At 40.1% G+C, this 14547-nt stretch overlaps 1 protein-coding gene across 1 annotated transcript in view; it reads left to right on the top strand.

The window, feature by feature from the left end:
• Positions 1–14547, top strand: part of ADARB2 (adenosine deaminase, RNA specific B2 (inactive)) — a 304005-nt gene that overhangs the window by 185662 nt on the left and 103796 nt on the right. The window contains exon 2 of the mRNA XM_021388974.1: positions 14092–14178. Coding sequence (XP_021244649.1) covers positions 14092–14178 — 87 coding nt within the window. The remainder of the gene's footprint in view (positions 1–14091; positions 14179–14547) is intronic.

Here is a 14547-nt window from a genome sequence, read left to right as displayed (position 1 = left end):
TTTTTCAACTTACTTTGTGCATGTGCTAATGCACTCCATCATTGCTTTTCATTTCTGTCAGGACACTAAGCATATCTGTTAGAGTCAACAGATAGTGACCCCTGTTATGTGACTGCGAAATAGCTTTTGGTAACCTTATTGGGTGACTGAAGACAGATTAGAGTAGAGATTTGCAAACAATTCAGGGGACTTCAGGGATCAGTCATCTGCAAAAGCACTGGAAAGCTGCAGTTTGCCTTAGGTGGCTGGTTGCACAGCATGAGTAGTGAACAGTCAAAACAAATAGTTTGCATAGGCTGAAATATGTTTACCAAGTGCTTTTTAACAAATGCTACTGACAAATATATCTGGAAAAATCATATTCTGATACAAACAGGTAAAAAAGCTTAAAATCACTGAGCAAATTACTGTGTACAAATCACTCTTCCAGCAGTAGATATGAGGTAGACAGATCCCAAGTTCTACATGTATCAATGACACAGACAGACTTCCGTCTACAACCTGAATCACCTTACAGTGTCGGGGCCACATGGAGCATGACTATGTCCTTGTCCCTTTTCAAGAAAGATATAGCTTTGTCATTCCCTATTTCCTTTTGAATCGAACAAGTTCATTGTTTTCTAGTAAGTAATTGCTGGATGCAGCAGGGGTCACACACTGCTCCAAAGTTTTGTCACTCTGAGCTGAGGAAACAAATGATGGGATTGTTTGCATTTTAATCATCAGCATTAGACAATTGGATTTATCCTGAAAACCACCTATGAAGTCTGGAATCAGAATAGTGGAAAGCAGCTTGATAGACTTTCTTTCCTAAAACTCTGTTCACTGGAGATTTTCTGTGTGGCTACGTCTGTACAGATTGCTACCTTATCCCACTCCCTCCCATTCTCTTTTTTAACAGATATGAAATACACCCATCCCTTGAAGCTCAGAGAAGGTGTTTAGATTTTATCAGCAGAAATAATCCTGGACAATCTCAATAGTCCTGGGCTTGGAAAAGTTAATAAATATAGTTCCAGTGTCCTGGTCTTTAGCCATGGCACTACAGATATGACCTCAGTAACTCCAAATACATTGCCACATTCAGGGTTCAGGATATGATCGAGAATACTTCAAAACTGAACAAATCAGTGCATAGACTGATTCCTGCACTGAAGAACTAAGGGTGTAAGAATTATTTTGCTATATTACCTAGCATTTGGTGGCATGACAAAGAAGCCATCTGCACATGGTGAAGTGACCAGCAGTGACTATTCACAGATGTTTCATGCAGAGTACTGCTGTCAGCCATCAGCAGCGAGGCTGTGCTTGATGCTGATGAGGTGTATACATATTCTACTGCAAGTGACCATAGAAAAAGCCACTCAGGGATGGTTCACAGTGTCTTTGCTGTGTGTAAGAATCTGGCATATTTCAATCTACAGGTTTGGAAGCCAAGTAAGGTCATGGCAAGCATGGTTGCTAAGCATATGCTTACTGCAAAGACTGGCACTTTAGATGGATTAGTGCTTGCCATAATTGGCAGTGTGGAAGAGCAGGATTACTGTTAAGCATTCATTATTATTTAAACTACATTGAATACTCATTGGTCTAATTTAAAGGTTAAATGTAGAGAGAAGAGCATTAAATTATACACAGAAGAGGAACTATGTGTGCAGGTAGACAAACTGTGTTAAAAGTCTGCTGATTGTCAGGACTGAGGGCACCAAGGGGCCTCTCTGACCTTGCCCAGCCCCACAGGGCCTCCCCAAAACAGGCCCCATGTCGGTTTCTGCCCCAGGGAAGTCAGGTCCTGCCCTAGGAGTGCTGATATTTTTTGAGGAGCATAAGAGCAATGGATTGTTCAGTCTGGGGAAGAGGAGGCTCAGGGAAGATCTTATCACTCTCTACAACTGCCTGAAAGGAGGTTGTAGCAAGGTGGGGGTTGGCTTCTTCTCCCAGGTAACAGCAATGGGATGAGAGGTAATGGCTTTAAGTTGTGCCAGTGAGGGTTCTGGTTGGATATTAGGAAAAATTCTTCTCAGAAGGAGTGGTGAGGTACTGGAACGGGCTGCCCAGGGAGGTGGTTGGGTCACCATTCCTGGAGGTTTTCAAGAAAAGAGTAGATGTGGTACTGAGGGACATGATTAGCGGTATGGTGGTGATGGCCTGACAGTTGGACTAGATGATCTTAGTGATCTTTTCCAACCTTGATGATTCCCTGTTTCTAAAATTCAAGTCATGGTCATTAGACTTTGCAGAACAAAACAGATATAGGACTAAATGAATAAGAACTGTGAGTGTACTCACTCCTGCAGTAGTCTAATTTCTATAAAGAGGTAGCTTTTCTTTTCTGGTCATTTAGGAGAGGACTGTAGTCATCATGTTCCACTAACAGTGTATCTCTAGTTAGTAAGGATCTTGTTAGCTCTGTTAGATAGTCTAGTCTTTTGAATTAATGCAGTTCAAAAAACTTCTGCTTTACCAGAAAAGCGGATTTTCTTTGTTGTTGTGGAAAGAGGGAAAGATGGCTTGTAAGAGGAAAAAAAAGATACTGAATTCACATGACTAATGGAATTAGTTACATTTGAAGAGTGTGAGCTATATACATTTTCTAGTAAAGGGGTCCTCTCCTCACCAGGATTTCTTATGCCAGAGGGAAGAAGGTTTCAGATTTCTTATGCATTGTAAAATGGAAGAAGAGAGCATGGGAGTTGTTTTATAATCTCTTGCTGAGATCAAAGGAGAAGGGGAGGTAAATGTTTCTGTATTTCTTTCTCTCTGGTTCTGCACGAGCTATTTAGTAGAACTAATGGAGGCTTCAGTGTAGAAGAGTCAGGGATTAACCTCTTCATCTCTGCTAACTGTTAGGAGTCCAAAAGGATTAATACTGTTAAGAGGAATTTCAGCTAAAAGTAGGAAGGAAATTCTCTCTCTCTCCCCTATTTATCTTTTCATCTTTGTTTCCAGAAATAACTATGAACCATGGTTTTCAGCCTCCCACCCACTCCTATTTTTTCTTCTTATTTTTCAGTAAAGACAAACTTGGAAATATTTAACAGCCCTGAACAGCTTTGAATTCATGGGACTTTTAACCAAGTTGCATCAGAACTGTGGCAAACTAACAAGACTGAATAGTCCTGATAAGTTTATCAAATCAGATTCTTAACTGGTTTGAATCAGTATTATTCCGCAGACCTAAGCTGATAAAACGTCATGTATGCTCGTGGACTTCAATAAAGCCACACAAATTCACTCCAGCTGAGGATCTGACCCGTTAAATTATGGAGTCTTATCCAAAGCAAACTGAACTTCTGTTGTGAATTGGTCTTCAAGGGAAAATAATTGCTAATTCAATGACTCCCACTGTTTTTATTGCAGCTGCTAGTCATTCTGTGCTGCCAAAAATCTTTACTTTTAACTGGTGAATCAAGAGTTTTCCCAGCAGCTTCAATACACAGAAGATCAGAGGTGCAGAAGTGTATACGCAGGCCTCAAATGTTGTGTGTTAAAAGGCAAGACCTCAGGTCAGTCCATGAAGTAAAAGTGACATACTCAGGAGAAATCTTCCCAGCTAGACTTTTCACCTCAGTGTCCTATCAGATTTCCCAGTAAATGGTAGGAAAAAAAAAAACAACACCAGAAATCCTGGTTTAGGTGGGACTATTTGTCACATACAGTGTTGTCATAGTCAGGGTTTATCTTGTGATAAAACAGCCTGAAGGAGCTCACTGGGACCTATTTGCAGCATGTCAAAGCTGCAACCCTAGCATATGTACCAATGCTGCAGCGCCATCCAGAAATATCAGTCCTCAGAACTGCAGAATTTGGAGTTGAAGACAGTAAGCAACCTGCTCAGGAGGTTACAGTTCTGTGCTGTTCCTTTTGGCAGCCACTGAAGGGAGATGAGCAGAGAAGAAATGCGATAAAAAGTAAATGGCACTTTCCTGCTAAGCTAATCAGTTCTGTTTGAGAACAAAGGGCTGTGCCAACTGCAAATCAATGCACTAAATCACTTCTGCTCTTGTGCGAGTCCTGCCACCGTGGCAGCTGCTAACAAGGGAATAAAGAAAACTGTTATTGGATATTTAGTAGACTTCTTAAGTGCTTGTGTAAAATAACATATTTAATTTAATGCAAAGTTATAAATGTAATTGGAGTTTATGGACATTACAGCAGGGAAGAGAAGAATAAGCTGCTGCTTCTTTCTGCACAAAGAGCTCTTTTATGCTCCCAGACCGACCTTACCAGACTGTCTGCACTGTGAAAGAGCAGCTTTGCTGTGCGATTTTACCACTTCACGGGTTTATTAAGGAGTAGATGTTCAGATAATGATGTCTAATATTTTACACGGTTCTTAACAGGTTCAAATCACAAAACAGGACTTATACATACTTTCTTTAGGACAACGTCTAATGTCATAGGATATGTTAACTAAGCCTTCATTGACTATAAAGAAAGCCTACAACTCCATATGTTGATATGTGCAGAAGTATGAGTAAACTTAATTGGATAAGCCCACTATAGAAAACAAGAAGTCCACACAATGCACTCAGTGGATGTATTCAGTGGTATAATATTGCATACTGATTTTTCCATTTTCCTTTCCAAATAATTCCCAAACAGCAATTTTTCTTGTCCCTAGCTGTGACTAGCGCTATTCCCTTTCTGTGACTAGACTTTGGGACATTTTCAGTGATGATATTAAATTGTTTATGAGAAGGCTGCAATTTTCCTAGAAAGCTCTTTTTCTACAGCATTCTCAGAATTCTGTTAGCCTAAAATACGAGACTCTCATATCTCTGAACCCCTGGCTCAAATCACTGTTGTACATACAGAGCAGCCCAACTTTGCCATCATTTAAATCATCAATCGTAGCTGTGCACTGAAATGCTTGATATAAAACACCCACGGGCAAACAGTAGACTGCCTTCTCTTTAATTACATCAATCCTCAATCACCCCAAAGCAATGCCATCCTTGGAAGTACTAACTCTGACAGGTAGTACTTCTGGGAATGCCATAAAAATGCCAACAAAGCAGCAATGGCAGAGAAAATAAGCTGCCTCATCTTTGGAGAATTATTGGACTGTACTAACATTCAAGGGTACAATGTCAGCACAATGCAGAAAGAGTTAGATGCATAGCCCCCATTATTATTGTTGATGGGAGTCAGGTGTCAAGTTTCTTTTGCATCACTCTGAAAACTTAGCCTCCTTTGCAAAGCTTTAGCCAACTTTTCCTTTGTCACCACTCTTAATTGAAGGACAGATTTGAAGTCACTTGTGTTGTGATTCAAGAAAGATTAAAATGGTAAGAAGAAAATATTAATCAAGTAACAATGATGAACCTGAAACTTTCAGACTCTGCCAGCTGTGATGGAGAGCTCAATAAATATTAAAGCCTCATGCTTTAAAAGGTGAAAATGGAGCAGCTGTGTTGTAGTCAATGGCACTGTAATACCAGCAGCACCTGGGACAGCCTGGGGCAACCCCTTACTCTTTCTATCTGTCTCAGCTCCCACAGGATCAAATGGGAATTAAAGCGTATAAATGCTTAAATAACTGGCTCAATTATCAGACATGACTTTTATCCATAACATTTTGTCTGAGAAACCCCTTTAAAGTTCAGCCCTCTTGTAGTACCTGGAGAGAATTGTTGGCTCTCAATATGTGCACATTTCTCAGTAAAACCAGCCCTAAATTATAACAGCAGTAACATTAATTTTCTTCCCACTAATATATTGATTGACAGAAGACTACCTCATATTATAAAGGATAAATCAGGGCAGGATTCACATTAAATATGTGTTATTACAGATGTACAAGAGACAGAAGTATTTAAATTAGCGGTGAGTAAACATCCCTTGAGGAAAACCGAGCTTCATATAGTTTTCTGTCCAAGTTTAGCCAAGAATCCTTAAGTAATGAACACTTGTATGCAGATATAGGCTAATGAGAAATTAGCCTACTCATCTTAATTCTGGCCAAACTAGTGTCCCACATGACTGAAGAGGCCCTTCAATTTACCTCAAATACATAGAAAAATGCTTTTTGTTAATACTATTTGATATGCAGCTGGCATACAATCAAATAGTCATAGGTAATGTCAATTGTGCAGATTTATTATATGCCTAATAAATCCAATGGGCATTTTTATGCTGTCCATTGCAAGACATCAGCACACACAATTGAGCACTGGTGGCTTTATGCAATCATCCTCTCTTGTGTTTCTCCTGTTTTCTAAAGCGATGACATCAAAAAAAAAAGTGGGAAAAAGCCCAATGCACTTTATAGAAGGCAAAATAAAAATCTTTCCAAAATGAATGTTCAGATAGCATAAGAGACTTGGGAAGATGTGATGTTTAAACTGCCATCTCCAAGCCACGGCCAGATTGCTTAGAAATACATAATATAGTACACTCCACACACAGACATAGATTCACTTAAACTGATAATAACTCAAGAGTTTTTATCTCTGTGTATCCTCAAGCAAGGCATCAGGAGAGAAAAACACTCCTGAAACAAAATTAAACAATTGTAGATCTAATTTTATTAGGCTGAATGAGATCTCAGATTGTTTTTTTGTGGAATCTAATAGAGAACAACACACATACACACTGCCTTTCTTATATAAAATCCATCAACCACCTTGTGTTTTTACTTACTATGCTCTTTACAAAAAGTAATAAGAAACTAATATATCACCACACAATGTGTTTCATTCTGTAAATGGTCTTCTATTGTAAAGGAGTGGGGAGTAGGCTGTTAGGGAATGCTAAAGTACAGTCACTGAGATTTGTCTGCTGAAATGCTTTTTTACATTTATGTGGTGAAACTGCACCTAAAGCCTATCATTTTCATCCTGGGAAAGCGGGACAGGAGAGCTGCAGGACAGGCTACTGTGCAAATAATGCCCTAAACACTGCAAGTATTGGCTAAGGCCCATGTTGTGATCAATTAAGCACATGCCAGAGCATAGATCTTATACCGCAAGCTGTATTCTATGGATCCACACAAATCACAGTTTCAGATTTGCTGATGGCTCTTTCTGCTTCCTAAGTGATAAACAGAAATTATTTAGACCTCAGAATAAGTGAGAAAGGCTGTATGCAGAGGCACTGCTGGGATGCAGGGTACAGAGTGGCCAGAGCACAGGACATGAACTGTGTTAGGGGCTGGGTCATCACCAGCAGAGAATCTCATGTATCTTCCCCCAGAGCTTTCCAAGGACAGAAATCCTAGGTCAACAAACATCCAGTATAGGAAGCATGGAGATAGGAGGATTAGTTCTGTTACCAACCCTCTGAGCTCACTGATGCTTCACAATTGGTGTTCTGCACAATATTGTAATGCCCTACATTGATATTATTTAATATACTGGTGTTTCAGAGCTCTTGTTTTGAATAAGGACCTCATTTTGAACGGTGATAGAGCAGAGAGAGATTCCCTGCCCCAAGAACTAGATAAACTCATAATAAAGGCAGCAAGTATATCTATTTAGAGCAGATCCCTGCTGCTGGCAAGTCATGACTGGCTTCCAGGGGAGGCACAGGGGCAGGTGTTTCTGTGCATGGGTGCTGTATCATACTAAGTAGCTTGTTGCTCTGCTTCAGAGGAAACCTCCATGGCTCTGGGTTCACACTTCCCCCTTTGAACTCAAAGAGCAACCAGCCCCCTGCAGCCACAAGCCTTACCCTGAAACACTGACTATCCCAATGCTCCCTGTTATTCCCTTCCCTTTGATTATCAGTCAGAAAAAAAAAAAAAAAGTGTTCTTGCTTTTCACATCTTCATTTCAGTTCCCTGATGAAGCAGAAAACAAAAGGCGTAATTCTTAATACTTCTTTTTTCTTTTAAAAAGTTAGCTTCCTTAATCTGAATATTCCCTTGCCTCCCTGTTTTAAGAAAAATGTTCCAGACAAAAATCCGATTCAGCCAGAAGATTTTTCTCTCAGCACATTCCTCTGCTACCTTCAAGAAAAGCTTTCCTTCTTGTTCCCACGTGGGCTAGTGTGGGATATCGCAGCAAATGCCTTGGATTGAAAACCAATTATAAAAAGCAGATCGTTAGTAACTGTCCACCCCAGAGGCCACACTCTCAGGGACCCCAAGCAGCATAGCTGCAGATGGGAACAGTCCCACACTATTTAACCCATTTCTATCCTCCAGTACACGGGCTTTTTTCTTTTTTTTTACCCTTGGGCTGCTCAGCTGGATGCACTGCTCCAACTGCTTTGCCTGATTGCTCTCAAGGGCCCATGATATCAGCCAGACCTCACCTTCAAGCCTCCTTCTGTAGGAATGAGAACCAAACCAAAGAGGAATTGGCACATGTTGCCAGCCCCTTGCAGATATATGCAGGCTTGAATTCATCCAGTGCAATGCAGGGCACCAAAATGAACTCCTGCGCCAGTAACACAGCCATACCAAGACTGACAGAACCATGCCAAAGCTGACACAACCATGCCAGGGTTGCTGCCATGTCTGTTAAGGAACATGAATGATCTGAAAGTGTGTAAAGCATCCACATTTAAAACTTCACCACAGATAGAAGAGATGGACTGAGGTGGTCATCACAGCCACTCTGGCACCACTGTGGTCATTTGCATCACACAGAGCCTTCCCACTTGTCTGTTCAGCCAAAAGCGCTTGGGCAATGCTGCTACAGCTCTGCACACTCGGTAATTCCTGTCTCGATGGCTGTTTCTCAAATTCATCTGTACAGGTTGGTTTTGACATCAAGAAAGTAAATCCCTATATGGAAACTGGCTTCTTAAACTAAACGATGCAGCGTGGTGGCTGTACAAGCCATAATTTAGGAGGCTGTGAGCCTCTCTCAGTAAGTGCTGTGGTTTAAAGACGTCGTTATTTTTCCCACAAAATTTATCACATTCTTCTTTTCTGTGAAGAAACCCTATTTGCTGTCAGTCACCATCAGCCCAACTGCCTAGGATATCAGAAGGCAGAGAACCACCTCCTGATGTGCTGGCTCTTGCCTCCCTATGTCTCTCCTTTCAAACTAAAGCAAGGCTAACATGGCTGTAAAAATGCAACTGTTTGAATATCTGCAAATGCTGCTTTAGAGAAATCAGATCAGTTTTATCCAATGAGTTTTGCATTATTACATCAGAGTTGACCTGTCCTCAGTAATTTCATACTCCATAAAAACCAAATGAATTATTTAGGACTGGTTTATAATGTCCACATTGTGTTTTTAGAATAACGCTGTTAAAGAAACCTCTGACAAATAAAGTAGCTTACAGTAATCAATTAAAATATGAGAATTAAACTAATTCAGTAAAACATTGCTAACACTGATCTGGCAAACAACTGGTAGCCATCTGTCAAATCCTTCTCGTGTTCAGAAGTTGGATTTTAAAACACAATTATTAATAGTGCTCATTAGCTGCCAAGCAAAAGAGCATGCCACACACTTCTGCTCAGAGATTAGCTAATATTAACAAATACTACTCACTTTTCCAAATTTGAACTAAAACTTTCTGTGTGATATCAAGGCCAGGACAAGTCTTTGTGCTGGGGACCAGAGGAATAGGAGAGACTGTAATGATGATATCAGCCCAAGGACAACACCCAGCGGATGCCAACTGTCCTCCTACAACCCTTCTCCAATAATAGCTCCTCAGCATCGCCACTAGACTGTCTATTCCACTGCTGCACTGTCCTTGTTATGAAGGTTTTTTAATGTCTGAAGTGAATTCTCCTTGGTGCAATTTAAGACCATTACTTCTAGTTGTGTTAATGCACATGGAATGCAGTCCATTCCTTTCTTCTGTGAAGCAGCTTTTTATGACTTGGAAGACTGTTGTTATGACCCCAGTCAGTCTACTCTTCTTAAAGCTAAACAATTTGTCCAACATGTATAAGGACTGACTTTTAAAAGTGTTGAACTCCTGCCATTCCCATTGCTTTTAATCATGTGATTGAAAGTGAAAGAACCTCAGTATGTGTGATGATCAAGTTGTATTGTCTGATGCCCTGTAAACGCTGACAGGTACGAAGGCCAAAAAAGCTGTTTATAGCTGTATTTGTGTATTCTTGTCTGCACAACAAACGTGTATTTAGAGAACCTGTGACCAGCCTTCTAACTGCATCCACAGCGCAGGAGCAGCTTTACAATAAGAGCAGATTTTAGTGGAAACTTGGCTGCTTTGTATGCTAAGCTTTGCTGAACCATTCAGATGAAATTGTTTTCTCTTGTCCTTACAAAAAAAATATTGGCTGATGTTTTATTTTTAATTTGTTTATATGATTACATGACATAGCTACTGTCAAAACTGTGTTCATTTTTATTTTTTAAGTAGTTACCATTGTTAGAGTATACGTACTTAAGAAGCTTGAATTCAAATTCTTTTCTGTCCCAAAACAGCGGGGAGTGATGTTTCTTCCTATAATGGGCTTCTCGTGTGGAGAAATGGTGATTTTGAGTTCCAGCTGGCATCACTTGGAAGGATTTTTTTTTAGAAAATATGCTACAAAATGTGGTGCTCTTGTCCTGTGTTAGCATTCCAGCATGGATAGAAATAAATCCCACCACTACCTGCTTTTTGTCTCTATATTTCCATTGTAAATACAGAATTCTTTGTGCCCATGTAGGCTTTCATGAAATAGCTTCTTCCTGCCATTGGTACAATTGTAATGCAATCAGTAATATCTCCTTATATAGCTTCTCATAAATGTAGAGTTATATATTCTGTCTTTCTGCAGAAAAGAGTTTTGAAATGTTTTGTTTACTTCCCTTGGACCCTCTCTCCTGGCCTTTGAAAACAACTTCCTTAGACAAATACAGAGAACATTTAAAATTATAAATAAAAATTAGAGCTTGAAATTTGGGCCTTTAAATTTGAGCTTTTAAATTTTGTTTTCCTTCTTTTTGGAAAAAAAAATCATAGGAGGATAATAAGGAAAAAGGAAGGAAGAAAAAAAGAAGTCTTAATTTAAAAGTATTTATCTGAGGATCTGTGTGGCAATTTCATATCCAAAGATGTCCTTTATTTTTATTCATAATATTTCATCAAATTGGCAAAGACTAATAGTGATGCACATTAAAATATATATGAACTGTAAAGGGTGAATACACACTTTACCTAATCTTGTTCTGAAATGGTAAAGAAAGATAACACCAAATTTCACCATTGACAATAAAGCAGAAGTAGTGTCCTGTAGTGCATATATGGCAATAGGCAATAATGTACAAAAGACAGACATATACCATCACTGTGGTAGATATATACCCAGCAGATTAATTCCCTGTAAACACCTACTTTTAATTATCCTGTCATCTATCTTCCCCACCTCCACAGGCTCCATAATTCACCTTTGCTATGTGCGTACTGAGGTTTTTCTCCTCCTTCTTCCAGACACACACTAAATCTTTCATTGTTCAACCAATGGATTGAAATATTAAATTCTAATTTTTATTGTCTGTATTGATTGAAAGATATCTTGTTATTAGAGCCTGCCTGAGTTTGGTTGACATGAACCCATCCATTGCTGGTCTAGGAGAGCAGTAAATTTTGTTATCTGAGATCTCTGCCACAGAAAGTGAAGGCACAAACAGAGTCTTTGGGGACAGGTGCTAAACAGAAACAACAAAAGCTTAAGTTGGCTAAAGGGTCCCTGAAAGCAAAAGGGAAAATAATTTTATAAAGTTTATAGTCATATTGTAAAACTGGTCTATTGCATGGTTCTTGTAAAAGATATCCAATAACAGTATGGTATAAAACAGTTTTAAACTAAAAGAGGGGAAATTTAGATTAGATGTTTTTTCTCAGAGGGTGATGATACCCGAGAACAGGCTGCCCAGAGAAGTTGTGGATGCCCCATCACTGGAGGTGCTGGAGGCCAGGCTGGATGGAGCCCTGGGAAGCCTGATCTGGTGGGTGGCAGCCCTGCCCATGGCAGCTCCATGGTGGGAGGCAGATGATTTTCCAACACAAGCCATTCTATGATTCTACGATATGATAAAACTTTACAGTTTTACTTTTTGATTGACGATTTGGGTAGGCACTAGCGACCTCATCAGGAAGGCCCCTGTTCTCACTGCTTAGTCAATGGATTATCTCCCTATAAGAAATGAGAATATTTTCCCGGTAGAGGAGCTTTAAGTTTGTGTGTGCCATCCAGCGTCTTGAGGATCAATCCTGAATGTCTGACATCCACGAGCAGTCAGGCAGGGGAAGAATACACTTCAGTTCACTGCATCTTGATATCCAGACAAACAGTCATTGCTGGTGTTGAAGTCAGGGACTACTCTGGTCCTAACTCTATCTGAAGTGTTCTTCTTCTCAAAGATTAGGTATGCTCTTCTCATTTCAATGAAAGAAACTGGTTGAGAAGGTATGGAGAGAATAATAGCCTTAATCCTGATCACAACTCACATGTTGTCCCACATGCACAAGACAGCTTCTCACAGAGATTCTGCATTTCTCAGGGAGCAAAGCCTTAGCTTTGCTAAGTGTCAAAGTATTCATTTAGGAAAATCTTTTGGCTAAAGTATTCATAAATAGCTTCATTCTTTTGGTTCGTGACATCATTACAATCCCTTAATGAAACTGCAATACAAGGAGGCTAATTTGTGCTCTAATTATGTATTAGTCTGGGCTGAATGGTTTCTGGACAGAAAAAGGTTTTCTTCAGGCAATCTTTTATTCTGCTTATTGTATTTACTTAACAAAGAACAGTCAGCTTTTACTGTGCTTTCTCATAATAGAGTGGAGCTGTAATATTTCCTAGCTAAGGGCAAACATCTGCAGTAATTTTTGATGGATTCTGATAACAGTCTTTAACAAGAGCAAGGATTAATTGCAAATGTAGGAATAACCAAGCTGAAAAGCTAACAGATGTACTGGTGAAATAGAAAAGGTTTAAGTGCTCTTCAGCCAGAATGCCTTCCAGATCTGTGGCTGCCTGAGAAAAGAACATATTAGCCAGGTAATTCAAGGAAATTCAGAGAAATACTCTCACTGACAAAGAAAGTTTCCAATGCAAATAATTTGTCCTGTGTCACTTGACAGAAGACATCCTTAAATTGTTTTTTATGCTTTTGCCATAAGATGAAAGCCCAGCATTGCACAATTCACATCCTCTTTCCCTCACTAAGACTTTTTAAGCAGATAGGTATTGGCCATGGCATGGGAGGTACACTTCTATGCCATCTACTATCATCAGGATAAACAAAGAATGCAGATTAAAAAAAATGTACTTAAAGTGAATGTGAATAAGGATTTCAACTAAGATTCTTGAAGTTTGGATAATAGTTTCCTGTGTCACACCATAAAAAGTTTTCCAAATACCAAATCAACAATTTGTAGAAGAATTAGAATCCCTTGCAGTCTCTTGTGCCATCTCTTGTGTCCATTCTCTGAGAACTCTGGTTCAAACAAGAGTGTGTGAGTTCATGGTCTCACTCAGCAGAGGAGTTCCCCTGTCTCTCAGGGCTGGCTGCCTCCAGCTCCCACTTTCCTGCCCCTTTCCCAGCCCTTGTTCACACCTCCCACATCCCCAGCTCCTTCCCACCCAGGGTCTGGGCTGGAGGAGGGCAGTACTGAGGCTACATTGCTAGGAAGCACAACAAGAAGCACTACCTAAAAGGTGGAGGTCAGCCTCTTTTCTCAGGCAACTAGTGATAGGACAAGAGGTTATGGCTTTAAGTTGCACCAGGGGAGATTCAAGTTGGATGTTAGGAAAACTTTCTTCTTAGAAGGAGGGGTGGGACATTGGAACAGGCTGCCCAGGGAGGTGGTGGAGTCACCGTCCCTGGAGGGATTCAAGAAAAGGGTAGATATAGCACTGAGGGACGTGGTGTAGGGCAGTCAGGCATGGGTTGATGGTTGGACTCAATGATCTTAGTGGTCTTTCCAACCTTAATGACTCTATGATTAGATAAAAAAAGTCAGTAGGGATCTGTATTTCAGATTTGCAGTGCCAACTGTAATGAATGTGTTACAATTCTGTGGATTTTGGTGGAGTTGGGTAAAACAAAAAGGAAATGGACTTATCAAAATGTTTTCACCTGAGTAAAAGTGTAGAGTAGATCAGGGTACATTGACAAAATGCTGAACTTATGTCTCTTTTATTCTGTTTTCTTCTAGAAAAAGTAAGCATACTGTCAACCTTTATAGCACCCTTCAAGTATCTGAGTCCTGGTTCAAGCACCATGGAGGATGAAGATAATTTAAGTAAGCAGTCTCTTTTTTTACTAGATAAATTAAGTCTGGAAATAAAAGCTCTGTAGCACTGGGGAAGTTGTGGAAAGAAAGAAGGTTTCCAAACAGTGGCAGGCCCTAAGTTCAGTCCTCATGTAAAATGCAAAGATCCTTGATGCAGAGTGCAGACATATTCTCTGGTCTCCAGTAAGGGAGAGGTTAACCTCAGCCAACCTTCCCACATTTCCCTGGGCAGGAATTGTGAAGTGTTGTAAGTGATGTGTCACGGATACAAGGGAAAAGAGTTACAAAAAGGAGATGTTTACACTCAGGATCACAGGATTGTGGAGCTACGTCCCCTTCCCTTCCCTTCCCTTCCCTTCCCTTCCCTTCCCTTCCCTT

Source organism: Numida meleagris, chromosome 2 (assembly GCF_002078875.1).
Source record: "Numida meleagris isolate 19003 breed g44 Domestic line chromosome 2, NumMel1.0, whole genome shotgun sequence".
NCBI classification, from domain to species: Eukaryota; Metazoa; Chordata; class Aves; order Galliformes; family Numididae; genus Numida; species Numida meleagris.
Note: the sequence above shows the minus strand (reverse complement) of the source record. Positions and strands in the feature narration are given on the sequence as shown.